This window comes from Polypterus senegalus, chromosome 18, assembly GCF_016835505.1.
Source record: "Polypterus senegalus isolate Bchr_013 chromosome 18, ASM1683550v1, whole genome shotgun sequence".
NCBI classification, from domain to species: domain Eukaryota; kingdom Metazoa; phylum Chordata; class Cladistia; order Polypteriformes; family Polypteridae; genus Polypterus; species Polypterus senegalus.
Window position 1 is genome coordinate 11,208,965 of NC_053171.1, and position 24,154 is coordinate 11,233,118.

The following is a 24,154-nucleotide window of genomic DNA, read 5'->3' on the forward strand; positions in this document are numbered from 1 at the left end:
GAGTCTTTGTTCAAACGTGCCATATAACGGACGTTGGCGAATGAAATACAGCACTATCAGTGCGTGTGGGAGTGTGACCAGCGGAAACACAGGTGTGTTAACGTCTGTTGCAACGTGCAGCCATCTTGTTGATGATAAGTTCGGGGACGCGTGCCGAACGTTGTGTCGGTGAAAAGGTGCCCTGTGCTTCACCACAAACAGTTTTCCAAACCAAACATACCCCATGACCTCCTCCTGGTCACAAAGGAGCCCCATGCCCAGTTTGGTGGCGATCGGACGCCCGGTGCAGATTTGTATGGCGGACAAACAAACATACATACATACATACATACATACATACATACATACATCGACTCTGCTTTATATATTAGATGTGTGCTTACCTTGAAAGCTGCTATATTGGTCATGGACTGAACATGCATAACGTATGAACAGGTGAATTATAGAGTCCCAGTTTATAAAGGGAGAAATAGCTTATTGAAAGGCATAATATACAATTAATTGTGCTCAGCATACCTAATAAAGACCAATAAGTTACTGAATCAAAAAGATTTGGTGTGTCAGTCTGGCAGATTGTGCCATTCACATCCATCTACCTGCAGTATGTATAACTCAGTGATGCCCACTTCTTCTTTTTGTAATTCTTGTGTTTGTTTTGGGGTTGCCAAATTTCTGCTTGGGACAACTAAAGTGTCATCTGTCTATTTATCTAATATAGTGCCTCTTTAATATAGAGCCTTTCATATGTACAGTATATATTACACTAATCAGGTGCTTTTCATAGCGCCTTTCACAGCTGTTTGTGTGATGCAGTGCTTTTCATTGCCATCTATCATACTGAGCCTTTCATATTCATGTATCTATCTAGTTATTATACTGTGCCTTTTATATCTAATATAGTGCCTTTCACATCTATCCATCATGTAGAGCCTTTCATATGTACATATCTATCTAATACATTGCCTTTCACATTCATTCATTATATAATGCCTTTCATTTGTATACTTCTAATACAGTGCCCTTCATATCCATTGTTTCATTTCTTTCTTACCTAATAGAGTGTGTTTCAAATCTATCTATTATATAGTGCCTTTCATATCTATTTATTTTATACTGCCTTTTACATCTGTCCATTACATAATGCCTTTCATATCCCTCTACTGTATCTAATAACTTGCCTTTCACAATCATTCTTCATACAGTATATATCTATCCAATATAGTGCCATATAGTCCCTTCTATCTGTATCATATAGTGCCTCTCATGTCTGGAGGCCTATGCAGTGACCAGTTGGCTTGCCAAGTGGTGGCCGCTGGATGAGCCCGTTTCATTTGTCTTGAGCCACTGTCACTCCTCACTGTGACCCTCTGTATGGCGGATCGTACCTCATAAATGCATCCCTAGCCTGCCCTGAGGGGCACGTCCTGCTGGTATTAAGCAGGCTGCTGAAAGACACAGAGACGTTCAAGTCAAGTGCTGAGCCGCCCGAGGTGCCGGGACGGAGCTCCACCAAGCACAGCTTCAAGTTTCTACAAATGGATGTGCTGGCATTGTCATGTCTGTCGTTGTAATTTCTTTCTTTCTATTTCAAAGACAGGCTTAAGTAAATTGGAGCGTGAGAGAGCAATCTGCCGTGCGCCCGTCCGGAATTAATAAGACTGAGGAGGAACAAGTGAAGCGTTTAATGAAGAGACAAGCTTTTTGACAAAGTTCCTAAAAGAGGCAGGCTGGCTGTCAATCAGAGCAGCGCCCTGAGCTGTCTGTTCAGACGCTTATCACAAATGTGACGGGTGAAACAAATCAGAGGGCACAAGATGGGATGTGCAGGGTGCAGCCAGAACACTGCAAATGGGCTTCTTACAAGGAAATGTCCCAAAAACTGGTGTCACTAGGATGTCATCTCAGGTGGACATTTGGAAAAGTACGGAAGGCAAATTAAGGGGGAAATTGCCTAAAAATGCATTTTTTCAGCTTTCTCATTGGCTGGGTAATAGACACCCACTACACCTCGTCCCTTGCCCGCTGTAGCCATACATCAGTCCAAACATCAAAATACAGGAATCAGGCTGTGGCACCACCTTACAGAAAGAGGAGCTCCACTAGAGGGCACACTCACCACACTGCCCTCTAGGGGGTGTAGCTGGGCTCCAAACAGAAGCTACAAGGTGGCCCTGCTGCGTTCTAAGAAGCACCCTGTTGAGTTTTATTTGAATAATCCTTAAAACTGAATTATTCTCAAAGACACCATGGGGGCGGTTGGGCACAGATGGAGAATAACCCCAGCAGCACTGTAGGCGAGGCAGAAGCTGACCCTGAACAGGGCTCATTAATGTGCCCACATTCACACAGGGCACAGTAACCTCTTTCAGAATTTGTAAGGAAAACCCACATAGACATAAGCAGAACATGCAAACTCCACACCAGCAGTGACTAGAGCAGCATTTGACCCCAGGATGTCGGACCACCGCACCACCCTCGAGCAAAACAGAAATTGTGCCCAATGGTGGTAGGCCATTTTGCATACTATTGAGTATGCAGATTTTTAGATTTGCATGTTTAATGGCCTCTAATGCTGTGGTTCTCAAACTCGGTCCTGTGACCCCCTGTGACCGCAGGTTTTTGTTCCAACCAAATTCCTAATCAGTGACAACACCTGATAGCACTGATCTCATTTAATTAGCTGGGATTATTTACCTTTTATTCTACATTCAGAAAAGCACAGCAGCATGACTTTTACATTTATAAGAAACTTAGAAATATTTCTGTTTTTGCTACGGATTTAAATGCTTAACTCTCTTTTTATTATATTTCACCCTTTTCTCTGTGCTTTTTGCTCCCTTCATTGAATTTTAATAATGACAATTAAAAACAAGCAGAGCAGAAACCCAAGCAAACAACACTCAGTCGTCAAAGGCTGCGACTAGTTTAGCGTCAGCCCCACAAAGTACTAAATAACGGATTAATTAAACAATTAGAACACCGAGAAAAGTAGAATAACAATCAAGATGAAAACACTGTTAAAAAAGAAAAAACACATAGAACTGCTTAGTACATTTAAATACTTTTTTTTTTTTTTTTTTACCAAACTTAGTTTTCTAATTTGTATATTATTCCCAAAACAGGGAATCTGGGAAACAACAGTTCACTTAATTAGCCCAGGAGTCCAATTAAAAACAGGAACAGAAACCTGCAGCCATGGGGGTCCCCCAGGACCGAGTTTGAGAAGCCCAGCTCTAGAGGGCAGCACAACGAGCTAAACTTCAAAAGATGACCTGCCAGAGAGGGTCCGGCCGTTATAACCATGAGATGCAGCGGGACACCCGGAAGTCCTCCCTGACACGTCTATCAGCGGTCCCAGCAGACGTATGAATCTGTGGGGGGCAAATCACTGATCTGAATGAAGCCCCACGTATTGCAGAGTAGGCTGGACAGAGGGGCAGTGATGGTTGGTGGATCCAAAGGAGGACTGGCAGTTTCTGCGACAGTGTCAAGGTCAATAATCTATGGTGCCACACACTGCCGTGCATCTTGGACTGCTTGCCACCACCTTCCATGTCTGGAACAGGGAGAGAATTTCAAATTTTGTATAAATCGACTCTCGTTCATTGATTCCTACTGTGAACTTACCACACAATCTGACTTGCATCACTTGCAGCGACATTGAGGACTGGCACCAATGTTATTCAGTTAACCATTATAAGTTACAGTGGGTATGTGAACCCTGTGATAGACTGGCACCAGTCTGAAGGACCCTGAACCGGGTAAACAAATTACAAAATGAGTAGACTGATGGACAGCTTGAGGGTCATCTTGAGCTTCTTTTTTGGGACTGAAAAGGATTCATACCTGGTGAACAGTTGCTATTATGTTATGTGGCGCCATCACCTCTAATGTTAAGGGGGTGTTTAAGTATGGGACTTCAAGGAAATCCTGTCATTCTGTGTTAGATGCAGTGAAAATAAGGCCAGCAGACATGTCGTGTTTCACCAGGAGGCTAAATGGCAGGTGAGCCAGCAGTTACCATTGTGGTCTGACCCTCTTCTCTGGCAGCAAGTGAGGCAGCATTAGAGACTTCAACCCCTCCTGACCACCAGAGGCCACACAGTCCGAGTAGAGGCCTAATGGAATAGTGCAGGTCCATGGAAACTAGACAAAGACTCAGGGGTACAAAAACACACGGAGCCACTCGGTGGAGCCCTGGCCTGTTGACCCGACTTATTTATAGTAAGGCCATTGAACCACAACAGGACTTAAAGGCCACTGCAGGCCAGTGGGTCATTAAAAGTGGAACTGGGAAGAGATGAAGAGGAAGGCAAGAGGACGAAACGGAGACAAGAGACAGACAGGGGCCATAGGGAGTGTCATAGCTTGCTCTACTCTGTTTTAGACAAGGGTTCAAGGCAGGGTGAGGCAGCACCAGGGAAGGGCTGTTAGTCTGTTAATTCTTTATAGTCTCCCTTTGTTCATATAAAAGTCTTACTTTTGATCAATTATGGGGCTACAATGGGACCCCCTATCATTTATAGTGTGTGTACAGTTCTTTTAACACTTCAAGACTTCATACAAGAGGAGGTGTTTGACATCTGTACGATCTGGAGAAAAATGCTTATATAGTGCCTTTCATGTGAGATCTGGCCACATTGCATACATCAGATGACAGTGACTTGTCTTTCTTACATCATCTGTTTCAACTGTTACACAGTTGTGCACGAAGGGTGCTATATTGCCAGCAGAGCGGGTCATCCATCTGATGCCCAGCACGTTTGGACCTCGGCCAGTACTTGGATGGGAAACCATCTATGAAAAGCTTAGGTGGCAGCTGGAAGAGGTGTAGGTGAGTCCAGCAGGGGGCGCTTATCCAGTGGTGTGTGCGTGGATCCCAAGGCAGTGACAGGGACACTGTGCTGTTAAAAATGGGACCGTCCTTCATGCGAGATAAGACTAAGGACTTAACTCTCTGCGATCATCAAAGATCTCTTTTGAAAAGACTAGGACATTAAACAATGTTCTGGTTCAAGTGCCCCACTGCATAGCCATTCTGGCCACCTTCCCATCTCCTATTGATTAACTATTTCTCTCTCTCTCTCTCTCTCTCTCTCTCTCTCTCTCTCTCTCTCTCTCTCTCTCTCTCTCTCTCTCTCTCTCTCTTTCTTCCTTCACTGGTGCAAAATGGCTGCCATCACATCATCCAGGTGGACGCTACGCATCGGTGGTGGTTGAATCGCCAGCCCGCTGTGTATGAAAAGCAGTTTGAGTGTCTAGAAAAGTGCTTTATAAATGTAATTAATGAATTATTCAAATTAAAATGCACTTTTTTAGTGAATCTACAGATTCAATTTCCTATCACTGATGCCTGAGATCTGAATGAGTATGAAAGGTGCTCTATAAAAGGAGCATTAATATATATTTTAAGTTCCCCAAATCATTTCCAGCTGTGGTGAACGTGCCCCTCAGCTCCTGACAATGTAGGGTCTGCAGATCCCCCCCATGCACTCCCAACATTGTGGGGTCTGCACATTTGTCCTGTGCACTACTTACGGTGTGAGGTCTTCATGTTCTCCCTGCGTGTTTCTGACGCAGTTGGGGTCTCGCATGCGGGAGGTTTGTCTCTCACATCCCAAAGGTGCCCCTGCAGTGCTGATTAAAGACCTGAGGCCCACCCTGAGCTGGATAAGAAAACAGGTGGACTGACGGATGGCAGCACTGAAAGAAACTCATGGGAATTTTATTGGAAACGTTTGTATTTCGCTACTAATCTGTTCTTGCCAAATGTAACAACGATGTAAGTCTGTCTGGGTTCATTTTATCATTCATTACAAAAAGTTTCCGCTCCTTCTCCTCTCCTTTCTTTCTTCCTTTAAATCTGTACTCGATTCTGATTGGAGCTTCGCCTCTACCGGCACTCGATATAGCAAACTTATTGATATGCAAAGCACAGTCAGTTCTGCAGATTTTTGCTGCCATTAAAATTCATGTCATGAACAAGAGCAAGAGGAAGGGAGAAACCAAGTGAAGGAGAGTGGGAGGGAGGAGAGATGGCCTCGCTGGCTGGTGGGAGCTGAGACACAGGGGGGCGATGGCGGCCATGTGAGAAATGAGCACTGAAACGGTGTGTCAAGGGGTTGGGGGGGGGAGGTGTACAAGGAGCACGCAAGCGAGGGAAATCATAAAGCCCAGATTGTCATGGCCAGCGTGTCGCTGGCGGCTTCTTGGCGCAGACTCCGAGCGGCTCCGATTGCGGAGAGAGCACAGTGTGCGTGCTGGGGGTGGTGAAGACGGCAGGAAAGCCCATCCCCGTGGAAACAGAGGGTCTGAGCCAGCGTTTGATACACAAGCAGAAAAAAAACAGGGAAAAAAAAAAAAAAAGGAAAGCTTCTCTTCAGTGGTGGGGGGTGCAGGCCTTAGGGGGCTTTGCCATAGTCTGGAGAGTCTGGTGTGCATACTGAGACGGGGGAGGGGGTGCTGTCTCCCAGTTATCTTATGAAAAAGGCAAACGTGTTTACATTGACTTACAATGATCCCACCGCACACACACGCACACACACACACACCCCACCACTGAGTAAGGATGATCAGATTATCACACTGCGCCCATTTATTGCTCTTCACTCTTGGCAATCTCTCATGCCAGCCCATCCTCCACCGCACTTGTATATCTCCATTTGTAACATTCGATCATTTCGCCCGTCTCTCTGACTCCGCACTAATTAGCAAACATTAGAACTTCCTTCATTTATTCACTCAAACACTTTCTGGACCCCCTTTTCTATTAAAGCGCTGCTGGGAGCTGGCCAGTGCAAGTCTAGTCTCGATTTGTGCTATTTGTACTCTTATCATCATTATTAATATTTCTGATAGACACAATCAGAAAATGGATTTATTATTAACAAATGGGCATTGTGACCATCAGGCAAGGCATTAGATGTGTTTGCTGTGAGGAAAGGCATCTGTCATTTAAATGTTATCCATCCATCCATTTATTTGTCCTTCTCGTATTATTATTAATGTTGTTGTTGCCCATCTACCTGTCCATTTTAAAAACCCAGTTCAGTTGACAGTTGTGGGGTGCTACCATGACTATTATTGTTATTATCCATCCATTGATCCATCATCCAAACTCACTAATCCAGAGCTGGTTCACAGGGCTCCCATCAAGGAATTGGCACAACGCAGGAATGATTTCTGGACGGGGTGCTGGCCATCGTAGGGAGAACATACACGTTCGAAATCAAGGGCCAATTTAGCAACGCCAGCCCATCTAATCTGGATGTCTTTGGACTGTGAGAGCACATCACAGCACCCATTGGAAACCCACGTGAACAGGGGGAGAACACGCAAACTCCATGCAGGGACCACTCATGATGTGAACATCAGTCTCCTTACTGCCAGACAGCAGCACTACCATTGTGCCCACCTGCTTCCCTATTATATTGGTTGTTTTTTTTATTGGGAACCTGCCAGGTTCCTTAGGTCTTATTGTTTGAAAGTCAGGACTTTACAGTACCAATGAGGACAATCGTATGTAATTAGGTGGGACTCACTTGACCTGCCAAGACTTTTATGAAGACCTAGTCAAGCAGTTCCAAGTGCTCGGACTACAACCAGTCTCACAAAAGCACAAAATCTCAGTCATGAGGTGTTTGTATTTATTGAGCTTTTCTGTTTCTTTAACTGGCAATGTAGACGAGTAGACATTGCCTCATGCTTCTGTCATGGAGAATGATGACTGGTCAGTTGAGTCCAGTAGTCTGATCAGTCTTCACAGTCATATCATATATATCCATCCATTTCCTAACCCGCTGAATCCGAATACAGGGTCACGGGGGTCTGCTGGAGCCAATCCCAGCCAACACAGGGCGCTAGGCAGGAACCAATCCTGGGCAGGGTGCCAACCCACCGCAGGTCATATCATATATAATGACATCTATTTCAGGGTGGTGACCACACTAATGACCAGGCACTGGGAGGCCAAGTTCATGGAACATTGACCACTGCAGTTGTGTTTTATCATCATCATCATCATCATTAATGTTCTTGACACCCTAGAGGTCACGTGGGCAACTGGTAGCAGTATAAATGTCACTGGTTACTGGTTAAATGAAGTAAGGGTTCAAGTCAAGATGTCCCTAAAAACATGGCAAGCCACCATAACCCCTTTATTTGTACAAAACAAAACTCCAGTTGACTCTTTGGGTCTCAAGTCTGTTTCTTTCAGTAAGGAGTTGGAGTGTACAAGCCCCCCAGTAATACATTCGATCTCAATATTAACCCTTCTTAATTCCAGATGGTCTTTTACATTTAAAATGCATTTGTTTTGATTGGACTTATAATTCTTATCAATCATTTATTTATGTGTTCCCAGGTAACTCTTTCCATTTTAAAGCCCACTTAAAACTTTTTTTTTCTTCCCTTTTAAACTTACACCTCCATCTGCTGTATTTTATGTTGACTAAGGAGAACATGTTCTCATTTGTTATTACCTGCTCCACTCCTACTCATGAGCTCCTCCATTAATTCATTCTGGTTTATTTTTAGACCCCACCCATTGACCTCTTACTGCATTTTATTTGTATTTATGAGAGGGTATAAGCATGGTCTCATTGTTAGACCCCCACTTACTTGTATGCCTCCAATAAAGGCTTCGGAACTCCCTCATTAGGAATCCCCATGAACTCTTTCCTCCTTTCCCACTGGTGTATTTTATTTACATCAATGAGCCCCTCCATCATAATTTCCTTATCCTTTAACCCTCCATTGATATTATTTAATGACTTATACCCCACTGTTAATTAATGTTTCCATTTTTAAAGCTCTATTCACTAATTTCCCATTTATTTTTAAACTGTGTGGTTATCTGACATTCGACATGTCTGGCTCATGAATTTTGAAGCCCCCGAACACCCCACCGCTTAACACACATGTTTGGCTGAATCTTTCACATGTCTCTCAGATTGGGGGCACCAGTCTGTCAAGGGGCAGTGGTGTTAGTCCATTATGTTGTTGGGGCAGGGCAGGTGTGTGAGTTCCTCATAGAGATGGAGACCATTAAATTACATAGCAACAGGGGTGGACCAGTCGAAAGGTGCAAGTGAAGGTATCAGTCCATTACACAGCAGGGTCACAGATGGTGCATTTGTGTTAAACGCTCACAGAGTGGGGGGCACTAGTCTATCAAGGAGTGAAGTGGGTAAGCTCATCACTGACTGGAGGCATGGAGTTAGGCAATGCCCTAGCAGTTATGTAGTAAGTGTTTTAAGATGAGGTGCCACCTGTAGTCACAACATTGGCTCATCACAGTGCCAGTCCATTATAGTGGATGAGTGTTGGCTTATCATATAGTAGTGGGGTAATCCAACATAGAGATGACTATCAGAAGGATACACTAGTCCATCACTGAGTGGGGATTTTAGTTCATCATGGAGGACGTGGCTGCTAGGCCTTCGCAGAGTAACAGTGTTAGCCTATCACAGAATGGGGGCGCTAGCATGTTAGTCCATCAAATTACAAGGCAGCAGTGCAGTGATAGCCCATCATGGGGTGACAGTGGAGGTGTTAGTCCTTCACATAGCAATAATCACTAGTGAGTCATATGGCTATTTGGAGACTAGTTTATCTTGGAGGTGAGGCTGCTAGCCCTTGGGGGTCTTCTATCAAGGAGGAAGTACAAGACTTCATCATGGAGCAGGGGTTTTAATCCTTTCCAGAGCACAGCTCTGGATCCATCTCAGAGTGAGGTATTAACTGATCCAGGAGTAAGTTTGCCATGCCATGGTCAGCTGGAGTTTTAGGGTATCCTGGAGCATGGCATGGAGCAGGAGCAATCACAGGGCAGGTAATACCATGAAGTGGCACAGTTGGCACATCACACAGAGCAGGGTGTTGGTTCCTCAGCAGGTTAGTCCACTGCAACACACTGTGGACTTACAGGAAAAAAAACCCACAAAAACGTCTCAGCACTAGAGATTAAAGGACTGATAAGAAAGAACTAGGAGGACAAACTGAAGGAGCTGAACCTTCTGAGTTTAAGCAAGCACAGATTAGGAGGGGGCACCATTTGTAAAATAAATTCTTCAACAAGAACACAGTTGGAAGTTTGTTAAGGCAGATTACATACAAATATTAAAGTTTTTCTTCACACAGAGAACCTCAGACACATGGAACGAATTACAAAGTAGTGTGGTGGAGAATAGGATCTTAGGAAGCTTGAAATCTGGACTTGATGTTATTTTGGACAATCTGGGTAAGTTTTATTGGGCTGAATGGCCTGTTCTTGTCACAATTGTTCTAATTAGGGTTTTACAATAAGATGGCAGCCTATCCTATAATCACAGCATTAGCTCATCACAGGGCTGGGGAGTGGTAATCTATCATTGAGCAGGAGTGCCATGGAGTCCATCAAAGAGTGCAGACATTACTTCACTACAAGGGAGGCTCACTAGTCCATCACGGAGTGAAAGTTTTAGTTTAATATGGAGGTAAGGTTGATAGCCCATCAATGCAGAGGCAGCATCAGCCGATCACACAGCGAGATGCTAATCCATCCTGGATTGGGATGGCAGCCGATCATGTCGTGACTGCATCAGCCTATCACTGAGTGGAGTTCTAATCCATTATGAAGCACAGATTGTACTCTATCATGTAGTATTCGTGTCAGTACATTACAGAGAACTCATCAACCATGCATGCACCCTGATGTCTACCATGGGAAAAGGATGTCTTAGTCCATCACAGTATAGGAGTGAGATTGTCTCATTAAAAGCGTAGCAGGGGCATAATCCCATAACGGAGCCAAACCTTTAACTGATGGTGCTACACATTGTGAAGCAGCAGTTTTAGCCTTTCATGGAAGTAGGTTCTAGTCCATCATTGTGTAAAGGTTTAAATCCGTCATTCAACATCTGCATTAGTCCATCACAGTGCAAGAGCATTAGTCTACCATGAACTGGGGATGCTAGTCTTTCATGAAAGTCATAAAGATAATCTGACAGCTCATGACCTACAGGGCTAGTCATCATGCAAGAGGAGCACCATCCCATCATGGTGCAAGGCCATTAGTTCATCTTCTATTGGGTTGTTAGACCATTAAGGAACATGAGTAGTACCCAATCATGGAGAAGAACGTTAGAATCAATCTCATTCAGCCATACTCTCCAAAATAACATCAAGTTCCTACAGTGTACCACACTAATCTGTAATTTACCGCATGTGCCTATAGTTCTATATTTAAAGGAAGGAACCAAAAACAGATTGAGTAAATTTCTAAGTAGTGTGGTATAGAGATGGACTTTAGGGACCTTCAAGTCCTGATTCTATAATATTTTGTAGTTGGGCTTTCTGTGACAGTTGATTTTTATTTTTTTTATAGCATAACCCCCCTGTCCCCCCCACCGAATCAGGAGTGTTATGTCAGACTACCCCCAGTCCACCGTGGACTCTCCTGGTTCTCCAGATCTTGGGCTCCTTCTGGCTCAGCGCTCTTTCCCCCCCCAGCCCAGACTAAGAGTTACTGATGCGAAAAACGTTATTTGTCTCCAAGGAGCATCTGACAGCTGCAGCTGATCCGGCGCTTGCAGCCCAGCAGACACCCAAGGAGTCACTTTTTTTTTTTTTTTACTCTACCGGACTCTGAAGCCTTCCCTTTGCGAGTGCTGCCTGCAATTTGCTTCTTGGCTGCGTTTAATGTACACATGGCCGCCGGGTGTTGTGGATGAAGCTCGTCTGTGATGAGTTCAATCCCCCCACTGGTCCATCATGGAGCAGACACGTCAAGCAAATGAGAGCTGTGATGTGGCGAGTGGGGTGAGGAAGACATGCCTGAGGGAGATTGGCTGGTGCAGGTAATTCAAAATAGACGTTCCCGAGGGAAGATTTTACACTAGTGTGAAGGACTCAAGCCACCTCGCCATCTTATCACCTCAGACTTGTTTCATAAAAGGCTTGGGGCTCAATTTGCTTGTCTTTTCAAAGTCCGACAGTGGTTTTCAGTTGATATATTTTTGATATACGGCAACACTAAGAGCCTCAAATTAACTGAATCTGCAAGCCTCTGGGGTGAAAACCAGAGTACCACATGAGCACGAGGAGAGCATGCAAAACTCAAAATAGATTGTGATAAGGAGACTCTTCAGAGATGATTTCTGAATACTCCCATGACTCGTTCGGCCATTTCAAGGGGAATAGCGGTGATTTGTGGCGAATAGCGTCCTTAAGGTTTTGAGGTCAGTGTGTGTATCCCTTTGATTTGAGAAGAAATCGCACAGAGTGAGATCAGGCGAAGGTGAAGACCACCTGACATCACCAAACAGGGAGAGCAGCTTCCCTGGAAACATCTCCTGCAAAACATGCAATGGATCTTGGCGCCGTATGAGCTGTTGCTCCATCTTGTTGTAACCAGGCATCCATCACATCCATTTCTTCCAGTTGGGGCAGCAAAAAGTTCTCTAGCATTTCAATGTAACGTTTTGAAGTGACAGTGACTGTTGCTCACCCACTCCTCGGAAAAGTAAGGGCCTTCAATGCCAAATTCTGCAACAGCACACCAAACTGTAACACGTGTGCTCACTGTGCAGGGGTCTCTGATGAAGTTCACAAGGGTTGGTTTCAGTGCAATAGCGAAAGTTTTGCTTATTTGCACAACCATTCAAATGGAAATGTGCCAAGTCGCTGCACATGATGATGGCATCTCAATGAACTGTTTGCAGAATGTCCGCGCACAACTCTCCACGCCTCACCCAGTCTCTCCCAGTGAGTTCCTGCATGGATGAAAATTAAGTTTCTCGTGCAAAGCCCTCCTCAAAGACGTGTTTGAAATGCCTAAGGCAGAAGCATGTTGGAGCATTGAACATCTAGGAGACTGCAAAATGGATGCCCTTACATGTTGGATGTTTTCAGGTGTTCGTACAGCCTGGAGATTTTCTGTTCAATGTTCTACCCATCTGTCTAAATTTAGCCACCTACTGAAAGACCCTTTCACTTCTGTCACGTGCTCAGGGTGAACCTGCTCTCATCTGTAAAAAGCACAGGGCACCAGTGGTGCATCTGCCAATTCTGGTATTCTATGGCGAATGCCAATCGAGCTGCATGCTGCTGGGCAGTGAGCTCAGGGCCCATTAGAGGACATGGGGCCCTTGGGTCACCCTCATGAAGTCTTTCTGGTTATTTGGTCAGAGACATTCACACCAGTGGCCTGCTGGAGGTCATTTTGTAGGGCTCTGGCAGTGCTCATCCTGTTCCTCCTTGCCCAAAGGAGCAGATACTGGTCCTGCTGATGGGTTATGGACCTTCTATGGCCCTCCAGCTCTCCTAGAGTAACTGCTTGTCTCCTAGAATCTCCTCCATGCCCTTGAGACTGTGCAGGGAGACACAGCAAACCTTCTGGCAATGACACGCATTGATGTGCCATCCTGGAGAAGTTGGACTACCTGTGCAACCTCTGTAGGGTCCAGGTATCGCCTCATGCTACCAGTAGTGACACTGACTGTAGCCAAATGCAAAACTAGTGAAGAAACAGTCAGAAAAGATGAGGAGGGAAAAATGTCAGTGGCCTCCACCTGTTAAACCCTTCATTCCTGTTTTGGGGGTCATCTCATTGTTGCCCCTCTAGTGCATCTGTTGTTAATTTCATTAACACCACAGCAGCTGAAACTGATTAACAACCCCCTCTGCTACTTAACTGACCAGATTAATATCCCATAAGTTTCATTGACTTTATGCTATACTCTCATTAAAAAGTGTTCCTTTAATTTAAATTAACTTTATCCCTCATCAGGTAACACTCAATATTTCAGATGAAAACAAGATTTTGGAAATTTTTGCAAATGTCTTAAAAATTTAAAAACAGAAATTTCGCACTGACACAAGTATTCAAGTGTCACAACAAAGGGACTGAAGTCTGGCTCAGATGCATCTCGTTCTATTGATCAAACAATGTGTAGAAGCATCTCAACGGAGCAGCTCACCTGTGGTCAATTCAAATGATTGGAAATGGTTAGGAGAGGCACATACTTGTCTATAGGAGGTCCAACAGTTGTACAAAAGCCAAGCCATGAGGTCAAAGGAATTGCCTGCACAGCGTAGAGACAAGGTTATGTCAAATAACAGATCTGGGGAAAGCTACAAAAGATATCTGCCGGATTAAAGGTTTCCAAGAGCACAATGGTCTCCATAATTCATAAGTGGAATAATTTTAGAACAAGCATGACTCTTTCAAGAGCTAGCCTCCTAGCAAAACTGAGCAAGGACCTTGGGTAAGTGTGATGACCAAGAACCCAATGGTAACTCTGGTTGAGCTCCATAGAACCTTGTGCGAATAAAGGAGAAACTTCCAGAAGGATAACACTTCAACAACACTCCACTGATCCTGGCTTTATGGCCGAGTGGCCAGGCAACACATGAAAGCCCACTTGGTGTTTGCAAAGAAGGAACCTAAAGGATTCTCAGACAATGAGAAACAAGCTTCTCTGGTCTGATGGACCCGAGAATGAACTCTTTGCCCTTAAAGCGTCATGTCTGGGGGAAAGCAGGTCCTGCGCATCATCTGTGCAATTCCATTGTAATGGTGAAGCATGGTGGTGGCAGCATCAGGAACTGGGAGAAAAGGCAGGGTTAAGGGAAAGTTGAATGAGGTTTTTAAAGTTGGATTGTATAGGTGCAGGCAGCAACGAATCACTTCACAGAACTGTTCCTCAAATTAGCTCATGTTTTCTTATTTAGCACATGCACAGGACATCACAACAGCTGACAAAATTTATGTCACACACAGCCTAATGGACCCTTGCAGAAACGCAGACACACCAAGTATAAACAGCCTTTAGTGCCCCAGCCAAAGCCCAGAATTGAACCCAATCCAACATCTCTGGAGACCTGAAACTGACTGCTTGAGAAGATCTGTAGAGAAGAAGACAGAAGACTGTAGACAGAAAATCTCCAAATCCAAGCATGCAAAGCTTGTGGCGTCAGACACAAAAAGACGTTAGGAAGCAACTGCTGCTAAAGGAGCTTCGCCAAAGTACTGAATACTTGTGTCACTGGGATAGTTTAGTTTTTTATTTTTAATAAATTTGTAAAACAAATTCTAATATCCTGTTTTCAGCTTGTTATTCTGGACTATTAAATATTGCCTGATTAGGAGGAATATTTAGCATAAGCCTACAAACATAAGAAAATGTGTAAAAAAAAGTGAAGGGGTTTGAATACTTTCTGAATCCACTGCGCAAGTAACTGTGTGAACGCGTTTGGGGGCATGGGCGTCTATCAGTGTGCTTATAGCCCTGTGTTAGCATGCAGGTGGATGTACCCGTAGGTGCGCATTTATGTACATGTAAGTATTAGTGGTGGCACTTTTAGCATGAACACTGCAGTGGGCCATGACAGACGTTCCTTATATGTGTGCAGACATCCCCAATATAAACTTTAACATGCCTAACTAATCTTGGTTGCTATTTGACTGCCAACATATTTAAGTTTACAAACTTTTCATGTCAGAAAAATAAATCATAACAATGGGGTGCTGGTGCCAGGTCTGTCTCGACTGGCATCAGATCACTATGATACTCTCTGGCATTGTCATCACCTGACAAAACACAGCCATAAAGATTTAATTGTACATAAAGTAAGAGCCTCACGATCATCCACTGCTCAGGAAAATCTGAAATGGCAGCACCTCAACTTTAGAATCAAATGGTGACTCGACGATAACATGGAGAGAGCATGCCGACGACGCACACCACATAACTTGAAGCAGCGCCGATTGCTATAAGGGCAGGTGTGTGCTGGTCAGTGTAAGGCCAGCAAACAATTCAAAAAAATAATTACTACATACATACATACATACTTGTTTTACTGCACCAGGACTCTCATCAGACTGCTGGCTTCTTTAACGTGAAGTGGATGGAGCAAATATGGAGTTCCTTGGTGATTTTTTTTATTTCAAAGATGCAGAATGCAAGGTAATAGTTCGACTCAACCTCACTGATTCCTTTCTTTCTGAGACACATTGCTCATTGCAGATGAGGGCAAAGCTCCATATAACCCTGAAATGGACAAGTAGGTTGGGAAATGGATGGGGCAGCTCGATGAGTGCAGTGATTTGCTCCTGGAGACTCGGGTCAAATCACTGCCCAGTAATAGTCTGTGCAAAGTTTGTACTTTCTCTCCGTGTTTGTGTAAGCTTTTCTCCTGCGACTCTGATATTCCTCAAAGACTTACTGGTGCCCTAGCCAGGGATGGGGGTCCTGCCCTGCAGCTCATACTGCTAGAATAGGAATCAGCTCCTTCCAGTAACACAACTGATGTTAAAAATGGGTGGATAACAGAACTCTGCTTAGGCCTATGGGGCTGTATGGGGTCTGTAAACAACATATGAAGGAGGTTCTCTAATGCTCAACTGAAAAATGGGCCATCGGTCTTCTTAGTGCAATGTTAGCAGTGATGACCCTGCACATACTCCAGTTCAGAGGGTGTGGGTCACAGCCCCAGAGTGGACAGCTGTCCCAGGGTGCTTATTTACTGACTGGCCCATGCTGGGAAGACGAGTCCTCCTTGGAAGGAAAGGAATCTGCACACAGGCGGTTTGATATTCCTCTGAAGTCCAGTTCTAGACCCCCCATGATTACTGCCCTTCCCGTCTCTTTTTTTGTTGATTTCCTTTCCTCCTGCCCCACTGTTCTACTGTTTTTATACAATTCAGCTTAACGCAGAACAAGGTCAAGAATTTTATGCCAGCAAAAGTTGCATTCATCCATCCATCCATCCATCCGTCCCTCAATCCATCCATGATTGAAGGTCAGTCATACCCTCTGCACCTCAGAATTAGAAATCCATCCAAGGCTAAGCATGCTTGGACCTGTCCATTACCTGTATGGGAGATAAACTACAAATAGCCTGGGATGCTGCTGAAAAAGGTGGCAGTAGGCGCCTTCACTGAGGTCTGTGTGTGAAACCCAATGCCCCAGTGCAGTGATAAGGACATTCGGATGAGATATAAAGCCAAGGTCCTGATTCCTGGCTAACTTCCCACCATTGCTTGGTTATTCTGTCTCAACAACCATCCCCTGCTCCTTATTGGCTAACCTTCTCTCTTCATCACCTTATAGCTAATGTGGGGTGAGCGTACTGGCATAAGAATGGCTGCCGTCACATCATCCAGGTGGATGCTACACATTGATGGTGGATGAAGTGGATCTCCACTGTCATTGTAAAATACTTTGAGTAGATTAGGAAAGCACTGTATTGATATAATTATTATTAATTACACATCCTGTCATTCATCAATCCGCCCATCAAGCCATCTCTTAATCTATCCATTTAGCTCTCACTTCAATCACTCCTCCACCCATCCATTCTTTCATCTATTTTTCAATCTGTCCAGCCATTCCTCTGTCAGTCCATCTAGCCCTCATTCTTTCCATTCATCCCTCCATCTCCCTTTCTGTTTATTCACTCGTCCCTACATCTGTCCATGTTTCCATGTCTCTTTCCACTCCTCAATCCAGCGATCCATGTGTCACTCTGTTCCACCCATCTATTTTCCATACCTGATTTTTTTTTTTTTTCCAGTATCGAGTTATGGGCAGCAGAAAGCATAAATCAGAACCCCACCCAGAAGCAGGCACCAGTCCTCGGTAAACACACTATCGCATGGGGCAAATTTAGAGCGCCCAGAAAAGGTTAGAGTTAGGTGTGTGAAGGGAAACCCACCCAAACACAAATAGACTGACTCCACACAGATGGCGCTGCACACCGTCACTACTGAAAAGGCTTCATAATGAAATTAAAAAAGGGAGACATCTCTTCTTTCCTGATTCTCCAACCCCCCCTGCTTGTGTGCCCCCCGCCTCGGCACTCCATGACCTATCTGGTTGCACACCCACCCCACCCCCACGCTCTAAACTTCCAAAGGCAGCTTGATTAGATTAACAGGTGCAGTTTAGTTTTGGCTGGGGCGTGGGCCTCTCCCGCACACACACACACACACGCACACACTCTCACTCACTCACTCACTCACTCTCTCTCTCTCTCTCTCTCACTTCAATGCCCTCCTCTACTTACCAGCAGAAAGGCCATTAACTGACGTGCAGACCAGTTTGGAAATCCCTTCATCCCTCTCTGTCGGAGCGAAAAAAGCAGTCAGTGTTACGCCTGGAGAAGGAGAGAGCAAGAAAAAGAGAGACTGAGAGACTCACTGGTGAGTGCCGAACGACATTTATGCAGACACCACGGCCATGATTGGTGCGCAGATTTATTTATACATTTTAATATTTCTGGCTTTGCTATAAACTTCTGCATTTTAATGGACTTGTGGGTGGTGGTGGTGGGAGTTGGAATTGGGGGAGGCTTCACATGATCCCATTTGCTGCTTCTCTATGTACACTTAAGCCCAGCCCCTCTGCAACTCCACCCGCTACCCTCTTAAAGTCCGATATCTGAAAGCTTTACCATAAAATAAGTTGTAGGTATAACTTGATTTATTTTGTTATTGTCTCTTTATGCAGTGGTCCTGGATTCCTACCTTGGGGGCCCAGCTTCCAGCTCAACTTTTACTCATTTGGATTCCTGCAACGTGAAAAAGACGCCCTTCCCCAGGAGAATGAACCCAACTGGTGTAACACCAGCAGCAGTGGGAAGAACGGCCAGCGGTACCAGACCGCTGCACCCAGAAGCTTAATCTCAAGGCACCAACGCGCCCCCTCACATTTCTGCATTCTGCTTTTACTTGGGACGTGGAAATACAAAGAGGGCAACCTAAAACTGCCAGGACAGTTCAGTGAAATAGGAGAAGCGAAGTCCAGCCCGAGGAGCAGGCCACAAGGGGATAAGGTGTGAGCAGAGCTGTCAAGGAGTGATATGAGACCAGGAGAAGTGGAGATCTTAAGGGAGACAAAGAAGGAGAAGACAAGGACTTCATCCGGGGCAGCAGCAGCACAGGGCACTGGAGGGCCCGCCAAACAATTACTGATTTATTTATCAGTTAGTTCTTAAGTCTTTTTTTAATTGACACCCTATACACAGTTTTGGATCAAACTTTCCATCAGCTTTCACTCTAACTGTTACCTGCTTCAAATGTTTATTTTAATCGTTAATTACTAACTGGACCTAATTAAAGGGTTCATCCTGAGGGGTAACGTGCACACTTACCTCTCCTCACTCGGACACTAAAGAACAGCTTGCTTTTTTAGTTTCACATGACATCCATTCACGTTTTGCTATTTTCGTGTAAATTGGTCGAGTCATTTATTTTGATGAATGGGCAGAGTTAGCTTACGCTCATAAAAATTTATTCTAGCTAAACCTCTGCATTATTTTGGCTCGTCACTCACTTTTTAAATCATATTTTCACTACTAAACCACCATTTTCTGTATAAAGTTTTCAGTCATTTATTTTCATCAAGAAGCAGTTTCGCTTCTGCCCAAAAACGTACTTTTATTTTAGATAAGCCTCAACATTATTTTGGCTTGTCGCGCGCTTTGACGTAACTTAACTTTCATTATTGTCACCTTGATGCGTTCATATTTCTCATTTTCTTTTGTAAAATTTAAGTTAATTCTTACCGAAGGGTGGGGTTTACTTTTTGCCAACTAAACTTTTCCAGTGTTTATTATAGCTAAGTCTCAACATTATTGACTTGTAGATCAATGTTACATAATACAATTTTTCAACATTTTTGTTAATTTATTTATCTTCTGTACATACAGCTTTATTTTTATTATTCATTACAACTAAGCCTCAGTATTATTTTGGCTTATCTCTGAATTTTACATAACTTTTTTGTTTTATAATTGTTACCGTTGTTACGCACATTTTTTTGTGTGTAAACTTCTGGGTCAATAACTTTTAGTAAGGGGTGAGGTTTAGCTAATGCCCATAAAACGTTGTTTTTAAACTTTACTATAGCTTAAGTTTCCACATTATTTTAACTTACTGCTCACCTTTACATTTAACTTTGAGTTTTGTTAATATTGATCCATTAACATTTGACTTTATTTCAGTAAAATTTTAAATAATTTATTTCTACCAAGGGACAAAATTTAGCCTATGCCCAAGAAGCTTTATTTCTGAAGGTAATTCTAGCTACGCCTCTGCGTTATTTTGGCCTGGCCCTCTCTCGTTGCTGTCCTCTCTGATTTACTCCACAACTCCTGGTCTGTTCTTCGCCAAGCGAGGCTCTCTCCATCTCTAAACTTCAACTTTTATTTAGTGCGCTAAACCTGCCCACCTCCACCTGGCCTCGGCACACCAGCTCAAGTGAGATTTAGGCAGGAGCAGCTGCTTACCCCATTCTCCAAGAACTTGCACAGAACACCGGCCCGTTGGCGAACATAGCAGAAGTTGCAATGTGGTCAAACTTCTTCATGCAAGAGGAAGAGTCAGGTGGAGGTCGTGGAGCAGCAGGAGGGGTCCGAGGGGGTTTCAGGACAGCAGCCAAACGGGCTACCGGCAAATCAGGCCTTACGGACAGCCAAGAAGGCAAGATCAAGCTGGCGTTCTTTGTGGCCATTGTGGGAGTTACTCTCACCGTTTTGGCAGTGGGGACAGAATTTTGGGTGGAGCTGAGCCCACCCAAGAACATGTATGATAATGAGACGTGTACATCCATCCACTATGGTCTGTGGAAGAAGTGCCTCAAGAAACTGTGGGTGTCCGACATCGACCAGGAGAGAGACAGCTGTGGGCCAGCAGACCTGGCAGGAGGTAGGACCAAGGAGTTAGATGTCCATAAGTGCAAAACCAGGAAATGGACCAGAAATAGAAACCACATGAAAAGCTAAGGGGGTTTGAAAAGGGTTTGAGATGACATCAAGTTGAAAAAACTGCTGACTACAAGGGTACTCCATGATGTGGAAATGGGTTGTGTTGAGGTCACACAGGGTGAGGTACAAAGGATCAAGGCAAGACAGAAATAGCATAAATAGAAAGATATGTGGTGATGGAAAGGGGGTAGAGAGAAAGAGAGAGATGGGGAGGACTAGGATTCACTGTGCATGTCCAATATGAACAGTGTCTGGGACCATGAATCACTAAAGAACATCAGTGTAGTGAACTGAAGTATGCTTGGCATGTATGAAATAAGCGCTGGAGAGAAGTGTCCTCCTTTAGGAATGTCCATGGACCACTAAAGAACATTGGAGTAAAGGAGTCTGGTCCTTTGAGCAGGTCTGATATAGTCACTGTAGAGGAGTGTAGTCTTCCAAGCATGTTTGAGATGAAATTTTGGGTGGGATTGTGGCCATCAAAGAATGTCAGTCCAGAACATTAATAGTTGGTTGCGAAGCTGTGAGCATATCTTACACACACACACTGTAGAAGGCTGGAAAGGATTGTGGTCCCCTGGGCATGTCCATGGCAAACATTTTAGTGATTGTTGCTTATTAGGCGGAACCATAATGCTGCATGTGATTTTGCTTCACTGTGTTTATTAAATGTCTCGCCCAGTGTTCTATTGTCAACTAAACTGAGATAAACACCAGAATGAACTGGATGCTGCCCACCTGGCACATCTGAGATGAACATTGGGTGGAACTGTGGTCTTGTGGGGATGTCCAAGATAAGAGATCAGTAGGAATGTGGTCCAATAGGCATCTCAAAGACTAATGTGGACTGTGTCTATTGAACAAACTTCTGGCAAATAGTAGAGGTTGGCACTCACACCAGTAGATTCAGGGGTAGTTTCTATCCATGTGTGTACACTTGTATACACATGACAATAACCTTGACTTGAGCATATCAGATGAGAACATTCTAGAAGGATGTGGTCAACTGGACATGTGTGCCATGAGCATTATGTACGACTGTTGCTTACTGGGCGTGTCAGACATGACTTTTGTTTATGTTTTCAGTTATGTAGAAGAATGATGAGGACTATAAAAAAGACCAAGAGTCTGGCTACACATAAGATTTCTGATGTTGATTCCTGGAGAACAGGAACTCTGGTCCAACTTGGATCATTTGCAGGAAAACAATGGACAGGGCAGTGGCCAAGAACTGAGTAGAGGCCCAGCAGGGAACATATCATCTCTGTCAACTGGTAAAGTAAGGAGGGTGAGTTGATTTTCAGTCATGTGCCAGTGGAGATCACCTGACAGAGGAAAACAACAAGGCCAAAAAAAGATGACAAGCAATGAGCTTCAGACCTAATGGTTGCTGTACCCCTTAAAATATGCAGCCTTCATAATTAACTGAGCAAAAGCATATGTACTGGTGTGGTGCAACACTGGGAGGTCATTCCATGTGCCCCCTTGCAGCCACTTAAGCTCTGTTACATTAGCTGATATATTGCCGGAAGAAGAATCTCAAGTGGTTTCTGTCAAGATGAAACAGCAGGTGACCATGGTTGGGTTCTCTGTTGCTTGAAAGGCATATGACTGACAGCTGAACAAACAGCACAGCATTCTGGTAAAAGATAAAACTCTCTATGCTGATATGAGGGTAAAAAATTAGAAATATATGAAACTGGCATTAAGGTGTCAAAACTTGAAAGCACAAAGGCCTTGGAGAAATGAGCAGTGGTAAGGTGAGGCTGGCAACCAGTGGCTGACCCCATGTTAAAGTTGATTCTGACCATGGAGTACTTTCATGGTGTAGCTACACAGTGGTATTGAGAAAAATATTATCTAAATAAGTAAATAAATATGCAAATGAATAAATGTATTGTCAAATGTGACAATAAATAATGCTACATGGACATAAATTGTTACATTTGTTTGTTGTTGCTAACTTCATTACGTATTTAATTATTTCTTCATTCATTTATTTCAGTGACACTACAACAACACAAAATATGGCTGGAAATAAAAACTGTCATTTTCACTCATCAAAGCTGAGGCGTCTGGCTCTAGCAAGTACTACGTTATGACTGGCATCAGTGAAGCGCATGCTCAGAGTTTTGACCGCACGCCTCTATGGTGGACACAGTGCAAGAGAATGTCGCCCAGATTTACTGTATGAAGCAGCTACTTTAATTCAATAAGCCCTGAATTCATCAGACTGTAAAAGAGTCTGCATCTGCTGTAAGTGTGGCACCTGATGGGTGAACATTTACCATTCAGAACATGATACTCACTAGCGCCCACCTTCTCAACTTTAACGAGTGAAAATGGCAGCTTTCATTTTCTGTGTGGGGTCACTGAAATAAATATATTAGAAATAATTAATTAAATACATAAAAAAATAAACAACAAAAATACTTCTAATCATTTACGCTTGCATATTATTTTGTCACTTATTTGTTTAATGCCACATTTGCATATTTATATATTTAATGTTGTCCAGAATATTCCTCCATACAGTGTGGGATTTGGGAAAGATTTAAAAAGAAAGTTGACAGCGTTGGAGTGGAATGAGGTTAGAATCTGCTGGAACTGAGCAAAATCGATTCCCAGTCAGAGATCCAAGAGACAAAGACAGTGAACAGAAGGGCCTACCATTAATGGCATCAATTTGGAGTAAGAAACAGACAAGAATGGGGCAAAGGGGTAAAAGCTGTCTGAGCATGTTTGGAATCAGAAAGAGGTCATTAGAACTGAGATCAGAGGAGCTGAACCAAGATGGGACAACTTGAATGACTGTAACCAGGCCAAAGGCAAAGTCAGGAGGAACAGACAAGAGTAGGTGGCAAAGTTGACAACCCAAAGAGCTGGCCAGCAGTGTATGGTACAGTGGCAGATCAAGTATGGATGGTCACCAAAACCAGGTAGAACTTTGTTCAGGGTAGAGGCCCGGTGGGCAGATCAGTGTTATCCATGGTAACGACAAATTTTGGAGGAAATGCGTGGCAAGGGCATTATGGTGGAAAGAACTTGGCCATTACAGGTAACCAGCAATCCACAGCATAGATACACAGATATGGGTAGTCAAAGATGAAGACTACCGAAACAGGGCAGAATTCTGTTTAGGACAGAAATCAGTTGATCAAATGGAGAGTTGAGTGGGGTATGTGGTAAATTTGGGGATGATTGATGGGGAGACTAAAGGATATCAAGGCACAGAGGTTGTCAAGAGCATGTGGTGTAGATATACAGTCAGTCAATCAGATATGGATGGTCATCAAAGCGGGACGTTGTTCAGATCAACACAGACGTCAGGAGAACAGACCTGGAGTTCAATTGGGTTCACAGAAAAGATGGACAAAAATTGAGAAGGAAGCAGATACCAGAGCCT

At 43.9% G+C, this 24,154-nt stretch overlaps 1 protein-coding gene across 4 annotated transcripts in view; it reads left to right on the top strand.

Moving 5' to 3' along the window:
* cacng6b (calcium channel, voltage-dependent, gamma subunit 6b) overlaps positions 1-24,154 on the top strand; it is a 78,249-nt gene that overhangs the window by 20,551 nt on the left and 33,544 nt on the right. For 2 of the 4 annotated variants that reach the window (XM_039742149.1, XM_039742145.1), the window contains exon 2: positions 18,492-20,689. In XM_039742149.1, the coding sequence (XP_039598083.1) occupies positions 20,332-20,689 (358 nt within the window). In that variant the 5' untranslated portion in view covers positions 18,492-20,331. Of the gene's footprint in view, positions 1-18,051; positions 18,229-18,491; positions 20,690-24,154 lie in introns of all 4 variants that reach the window. The other 2 variants (XM_039742147.1, XM_039742146.1) reach the window with 2 other exon arrangements.